The following is a 7500-nucleotide window of genomic DNA, read 5'->3' as shown; positions in this document are numbered from 1 at the left end:
CTCTCCCTCTCCCTCCCTCCCTCCCTCTCTTTCACTCCGATCTCCACATCAATTGTCGTATTTTCCCATGATCTAAAATGATTTCACATCTAATCTGTCTCTAATAGGCTACATCAGTAATACATAATTAGCCAGAATTAGTAATTAGGAGGGGGACATACCAGGAAGAGGAATTAGGAAACAAACATGGGATGTTCTTGAAGAGTGACGGACAGCGGCGTCACGGCGACGGGATCACGGCTCTGCTGTCTGTGATTCATACCCGGGGAATCAAAGAGTGATCCACTATAAAGCAGAGGATAGCATGGACGCATCCGCCGGTAAAAAGCCTTTTACGAGCGGATGTAAAATCAGGCTGGGGAAGGGTGGAGGTGGGGGAGGGTGGAGGGGACCCAGTCATGCACCCCCCCTCTGAGTGCCTCACCAGGACCCCGGCTAATGTGCAGACATTAGGAGGGACGGGGAATGTGGGTTAGGGGCTGTCAGCTCGCACCGCAGCACCGCAGGTACAGATGCAGACATCCATCACGCCGCCAGCTCGTCACGCTCCAGCCAATAGGAGCGGGCCCGGGGAGGACAGGTCTACTTTGTGAGGAAGTAGAGCTGTCGTGAAGGTGACCAGCCGCCCCCCTTCTCTAGCGGCGCACTCGTCAGGCAATCACACCAAGAAGTTCTTTTTGATTTAGTTACGATGTTTTTGGTGGATTCAACGCGCACGCTGAAATGCTGATGGATACATCGGCTTCATGTATAATAGGTGTGTGTTTGTGTGTGTTCGTATGTGTGTATGTCAATGTGCGAGTGTTTCAATATGTGTCTGTGTACGTGCGGGTGTGTGTGTAAGGCATGTGCGTGTATTGCACGCGTGTGTGTTCGGTATGCGTCATGTGTATTGATGGAGTCGTATTATAAAGAAAACGAACACACGTACACACGCATACACACGTACACACACACACACACACACACGCAGCCCTGCTGGAGGATGTGTGCCGGGAGGTGAGCCTCACGGTGAAGAGGGCTTCATCATCAGCATGCGCAGGCTGGAAGTCTCCCGACTGCTCCCGTATTCTGAGGAGCAGAGCACAGGGCAAATAGTGTCGGGCTTAGAAGGCTTTGTTCAAACACAGATGGACCAAAACCTGTCTAGATGTGGAACGGGGGCGGAGAGAGGAGGGAGTCGGGGAGGAGAGGAGAGGAAGAGCGGGAAGAGGAGGCGGAGGAGGATGAGAGAGAGATTGTATGCACATAGTATTGAACGGATCATCCGCGGTTAAGGAGGTGGCCGCCACTGAGAGGGCCCTGATAGGGGACGGATTAAGGGTAGATGAAGGGTACCTTGTGTTTGGTGAGGAACATCGATACTGAAACAGGAGCCATGTCGTCTAACCTCCTGTACGCCCGCCCGGCCTCAGAACTAGCCTGACACGGGGCCGCGTCGGGCATTTGATGCGGTGCTCGCCACACGCATTAGAGGGGTCTGTGCTGCTGAGAGGTCTGGCCCTGTGATGTAGAAAGCCTTCGGTTCACCCTCTTCAGGCAGTGCTCCGGGCACCTCATCACAGGAGCCTGCTCCCCTGGGGGGGGGGGGTTGTGGGGAGGGGGGGATGGAGGGAGGGAGAGAGTGGGGAGGGAGGGAGAGAGGGAGGGAGGGAGTTGGGGATGAAGGGAGGGAGGGAGGGAGGGAGAGAGCAAGGGAGGGAGGGAGGGAGAGAGGGAGTGGGGTGGGGGAGGGAGGGAGGAAAGAGGGAGGGAGAGAGGGAGTGGGGTGGGGGAGGGAGGGAGGGAGGGAGAGAGGGAGGAAGGGAGGGGAGGGGGAGGGAGAGAGGGACTGAGTGGCGGATGAAGGGAGGGAGGGAGTGTGTGTGTGTGGGTGGGGGGTTTGGCAGTTCCTTGTTTCATTAGCAGTATCTCGCTGGAGGGAGCAGAAACACCACCCTCCCCCCCACCTATCGACCTTCACCTTGCCAGAGGCGGGTGAAGGGGTTGGGGGGGTGGAGGTCGAGTGATATGGATAAGGAGAATAAGGAAGGGGCTGATAGGAAATGGGAGGTAGGCTAAACTGTTTGGGGCCACAGCGTGTGTTAATGAGGGTCTTTACGATCCCTGAACTATAATCAACAAAAACATAAAATATACCATATGTTAATAACGGGTTTGGTCACATGACCAAAATGTCTCAATCACTGCGCACAAACCATGCAATTTCAACAGGTTCCCCCTTCAGGACGGGGGCGAAGTTGTCTGCGGTCTGTAGAAACAGTAGAAGTGATTTAGGAACATGTTGGATCACAGGCCCTGGATATTGGTTTGTGCTGGTGAACCAGAAAGAGGCTTTGGTAGCGAGCCTATCCAGATGGTCCATTAGTGCTTCAGATCCCCCTTGGTCGTCGCTGTTGTTGCTTCTATCTGTCCATCTTTCCCTCAAATCTGCTTCTGCGTAAGTCTCCTGATTTTCCAGTTACTCTGACAGCTCATCCACATCGCCCCAAAGAGAGACTTGCACGACATGCCCGTTCCTATTTACTGCACTATATTTCCAAAAAAGATTGTCCATTTGATGACCTCTAGCGAAGATTATTGCCGACTCTACGGCGGCCAAGTCTGATCCCAGACAGACAGAGAGACATCTGAAGCCCAGCATCTTCTATGAGCAGGCACGTATACGCGGTGGACAAGTAGTGATTAAAGACCGTCTCCAGATCTGTGCCGCGAATGGTTAGTAGCGTAATATATTTTTTTGTTCAGTAAGGGAAGAGTGTGCTGAATATTCAGATGGTGAGTGGGTCATAATGTTCCTTATTCCCACTCCCTGTGTGCTTTGATCCGTCCCTTATCCTTTGGTTTAAAGGCTCACGCTTCCATTGTGTTGTGTTCACATCCATACCAACTCTCTCTCTCAGGATATCTGTATTCATGTTTGTAGATCAGGCGCTAAGCATACGGAAACCTAAAACATATATCACTTTTCTCACGTTTTTTTTACTGGAAATAACCATGGTTCATCTTTCTTTAACTCAGTGGACTCTCTGTGTGTCTGCAGATACTGACGTATCAATAATTATAATACTTCGACTTATTCTGAGTCTCACTGTGTGTTTGCAGATACCAGAGTATCAATACCTCCCGTTCTGGTGTTTCGGCTTTGGGAAGCTATCCTCATACACTGTGGAAAAAAAGTTAGCGTCTTTTATGAGGGATTTTACTTGATCATTATATAGTGAACATAGCTTTGTTTTTATAGTTTGGAATGGGAACTTCGTCTCTCCATTGCTTATAAGCAGGAATTACATGCGGCCCCGTCACAAAATTAAACAATACAAAGATGTCTGATTACTTATTCCAAGGTTATATTTTTTAATTGAGCTCCTCTGTGTCCACATTTACAAATTTTCCTTCTTTAAATCACTAAGAAGTTCTGTTTTTGTGTATACAAGAAGAAAATACAAGAGATGTGTAGACATGGGGATACTAGCCTTCGTGTCGCGTGTCATCGTTTGAGGTATCCCCTATGCCGCTCTGTAAGAAATGGTTGATACGCAGTCCCCCCGGCAAGTACGCTCACTGAATCCATCAGAGACTCCAGATGATGAAATCCTCTCCAAAGAAACTAAACGCATACAAAACCCGTTCTAAGAATCTGAATCAACTACCAGACGAGTGTGTACCCCTCGTCGGTTTCTGTGGTACGAGGTGACTCACGTTTCAGGAAGCCATTTAAAAGTGAAAGCAGGACTTGACCTATGTCTGCCGGCTCAGTAGGTCACACTGTTTAGCAAAGAAAGAGAAATAAATCCATAACTCTTTCCTGTTGTGGGTACGGCTAACTGGACTAAATTGCGCTTTTGGGAAGCAGTGGAGCTGCCTTTCCAAAAAAAAGCGAACTGTTGCTGTTGAATCAATGATCCGCCATATTGTGCATAGTGTGGCTCAGCCCGCATCTGGCCCCTACTCCCAATCAATTGTTCCGTTTTAGCACTTTTCAGCAGCGGCTAATTGCTTCAATGAATCTCTGCCGATAGTCACTCTGGAGTTTTTTTTAGCGTGTCTTCACATGGGTTCCCAATGTACACACGTGCCGCATCATGTGCAAGACCTTTGAACACTAGGCATTTTAAATTCTAGAATGTGAGAACAGAAAATATACGAGAATAGCACAATTTGTTCTAGAACCAAGCGTAAACCAAACTCAATGGTTTACTCACGTTAAAAAACGAGTCAATTACAATCTCCAATCACAAGTACAACCTCGAAGGGGTTTCAGCCCAACATGTGATGGTGACCCCACCTAACTGGGTGGAGAGAGCCCCACCCGACCGGAACGAGAGCGTGCTGCCGACACAGAGACGACGAACAGCGCTGCAAATGAACTGAAGCACTCTTTGTCTATCTGCACTCTGTTCCTGTCGCGTTCTCCCTTCGCCTTCTCTCTTGAGCCATATCTGTTGTGTCAGGCTGTGTCCTTCAATTAACCCTATTGGTGTGTGTGTGTCTGTGTGTGTGTTTGTGTGTGTGCGTGTGGTGTGCGCGTGTGGTGTGCATGTGTGTGTGTGTGCGTCCCTGTGTGTGGGCTTGCGTACATGTGTGTGCTTGCGTCCATGTGTGTGTGTGTGTGTGCGCGCTTGCGTCCCTGTGTGTGTGCCTGTGTGTGTGTTTCTGTGTGTGTGTGTGTGTGTGTGTGCGTGCTTGCGTCCATGTGTGTGTGTGTGTGCATGCTTGCGTCCCTGTGTGTGTGCCTGTGTGTGTGTGCCTGTTTGTGTGTGCCTGTGTGTGTGTGCCTGTGTGTGTGTGTGTGTGTGCGTGCGTTCTTGTGTTCCTATGTGTGTGTGCGTGCGTCCCTGTGTGTGCGTGCCTGTGCATCCCTGTGTGGGTGCATGTTTGTACCTTTGTGCGCGTGTTTGCCTTTGTGTGTGTGTCTGTGCATGCCGGTGCGTGCCTGTTTGTGGGCGTCCCTGTGTGTGTGCGGACGTGCTTGCGTGCCTGTGTGTGTGTGCCGGTGTGTGTGCGTGCGTGCCTGTGTTTGTGTGCATGTGTGCGTGTGTGTGTGTGTGTGTGCGTGTGTGTGTGTGTGTGTGCGTGCGTCCCTGTGCGTGTCCCCCTGCAGTACAAGCAGGTGGAGCAGTACATGTCCTTCCACAAGCTGCCGGCGGACATGCGCCAGCGGATCCACGACTACTACGAGCACCGCTACCAGGGCAAGATGTTCGACGAGGACAGCATCCTGGGGGAGCTCAACGAGCCGCTGCGAGAGGTACAGGGTCCGCCCGGGTGTGTGGGTCTGTGTGTGTGTGTGTGTGTGTGTGTCTTTGTGTGAGTATGTGTGTGTGTGTGTGTGTGTGTGTGTGTGTTTGTCTGTGTGTCTGTGTATTTGTGTTTGACTCTGTGTGTCTGTGTGTGTGTGTGAGCATGTGGGTGTGTGTATGTTTCCGTTTGTGTGTTTGCGTTTTTTGTATATATGAGTGTATGTGTGTGTGTGTCTCCACCTGGGTGAGGAGATAAGCTCTCTCAGATACAGTAGCTTGCATAGTGGAACTTTTATTATCTTTATTATTTATGATATATTTTGTATTATCTAATCACATCATCTGTGTGTGTGTGTGTGTGTGTGTGTGTGTGTGTGTGTGTTTGCGTGTGTGTGTGTGCGTCTGTGGGCATGCCTGTGCATCTCTCTGTGTTTGCGTTTGCATGTCTGTGTGTGTATGTGTGTGTGTGTGTGTGTGTGTGTGTTGGCGTGCCTGTGTGTCTATGTGTGTGTGTATGTGTGTGCGTATGTGTGTGTTTGTTCATTTGCGGGTGTGTCCCCTCGCGTCTGCCCACGCAGGAGATCATCAACTTCAACTGCCGTAAGCTGGTGGCGTCCATGCCTCTGTTCGCCAACGCCGACCCCAACTTCGTGACCTCCATGCTGACCAAGCTGCGGTTCGAGGTGTTCCAGCCGGGCGACTACATCATCCGGGAGGGCACCATCGGCAAGAAGATGTACTTCATCCAGCATGGCGTGGTGGGCGTGCTGACCAAGGGCAACAAGGAGACCAAGCTCTCCGACGGCTCCTACTTCGGGGGTGAGTGGTCCCCCGCAGGGCCGGGGAGCACACACACGTTGTGGAGGAGTGTGTGTGTCTTTCTGTGTGCGTTAGTGTTTTCAAGAGAATATAGATTTCGATCGAGAGTGAATCTTAAAAAACGGTTTCAGTGCTGTTAAACCCGCAGTATCGACACACTGGTACCAGAGGCGACTCTACTGCCGTACCTCGTAATCATGTTTTAACCTTGTTGTATTTATCTCTCCATATAAAAATATATATTGCATATAGTATGCATCAAAAATGGGATAGAATATTGATCTTTTTCAAGGTATTGCATCAAAGTTAGAAAACCCAGTTCCTTGACAACACTGTGAAACACACAACAGTGTGCGTGCATCTGCGTGTGTATGTTGGTCTGTGCTTGGGTGTTATTTCCTGTTGACACCCGAATGTGACACCATAATGTTTGCGCTAATGGTTTTGTGAGACGCATTGGCTGAAAGGATCCGCAAAACAGCATGCATCGATTTTTGTACACTGAGCTCCAGACCGTTTTATGTTCTGCTGTTTAAAACGGGGGACACACCAGCCAGAAGAGGACCACATAAGCTGAGGTCTTCCTGGGCTGCCGGTGGTTTGTGATCCACAGCAATACGATGGAGATGTGAAGTCATCCTAGCTAAGCTGTTAGCCTCACTCAGGCAACATGGCAGCGGCACTCACCCCCTCAGATCTCTCCTTATGCGGAGGGTGTGTGTGGGGGGGGGGGGGGGGGGGGGGGTGCACTCTCTCCCCCACACACCTCAGATCTCTCTCTCAGTGGAGGGTGGGGGGGTTAACCCTCTACCTCACACCCACGGCTGGAGCTCAGCTCTCCTGGGAGCCACCCTGAACAAATCAAAGGAAAGCGTGGCTGCCGCGTTGAGTATATATCAGGAAGCGTGCGTAGGGGTCGCGATAATAAAAAAGACTTTTCCATCCCACAAACAGATCAATACTTAACGGAATACCACTGCCTAAACACTTTGACGTTGTTGTACAAATGTCTCGGTGATGTACGCACCCCACTTCCTATTACACTGTTATGTGTTGTATTTCACTTTGCCGCGGGTAAACGCGATTTCTCTAGACGCTCCTACGTCACACGGAGAGGTTGCTGCAGCTTCCACAATTAATAATAAAGCCTGTTACGCTTATTGTTGCAATACATTGGATTCATTCATTCAATGAACACATGTGACATTCACAGAGTGGTGGCTCCTGATGTTGAGAGTGTGTAAGTGAATGTAGTAAAATAGCACCCTGGAGCAGATTGCTGGTTGACTTGCATATCATGTTAAAGTACAATATTACACATTTCAGAAGATAGGAGCTTTGGTGCCTTGTAGATTACTAGTAGACGTTTTATAATGTCAATTATAGAGGGTTTTAGGCTGTATTATTTAAAGCCTTTCACCGTAACCCCGGCAGCCTA

The 7500-nt window shown here is 49.9% G+C and overlaps 1 protein-coding gene across 1 annotated transcript in view; it reads left to right on the top strand.

Annotated features, from left to right (window-relative positions):
• The window catches only part of hcn4 (hyperpolarization activated cyclic nucleotide-gated potassium channel 4), a gene marked incomplete at both ends in the record, with an annotated part of 72295 nt that overhangs the window by 47543 nt on the left and 17252 nt on the right, over positions 1-7500 (top strand). Inside the window, 2 exons of the mRNA XM_079736467.1 lie at positions 5105-5251; positions 5822-6062. Coding sequence (XP_079592593.1) covers positions 5105-5251; positions 5822-6062 — 388 coding nt within the window. The remainder of the gene's footprint in view (positions 1-5104; positions 5252-5821; positions 6063-7500) is intronic.

Source organism: Pollachius pollachius, assembly GCF_949987615.1.
Source record: "Pollachius pollachius genome assembly, chromosome: 5".
Lineage (NCBI taxonomy): Eukaryota > Metazoa > Chordata > Actinopteri > Gadiformes > Gadidae > Pollachius > Pollachius pollachius.
The sequence above is the reverse complement of the archived record's forward strand: the minus strand, read 5'-3'. Positions and strand labels throughout refer to the sequence as shown.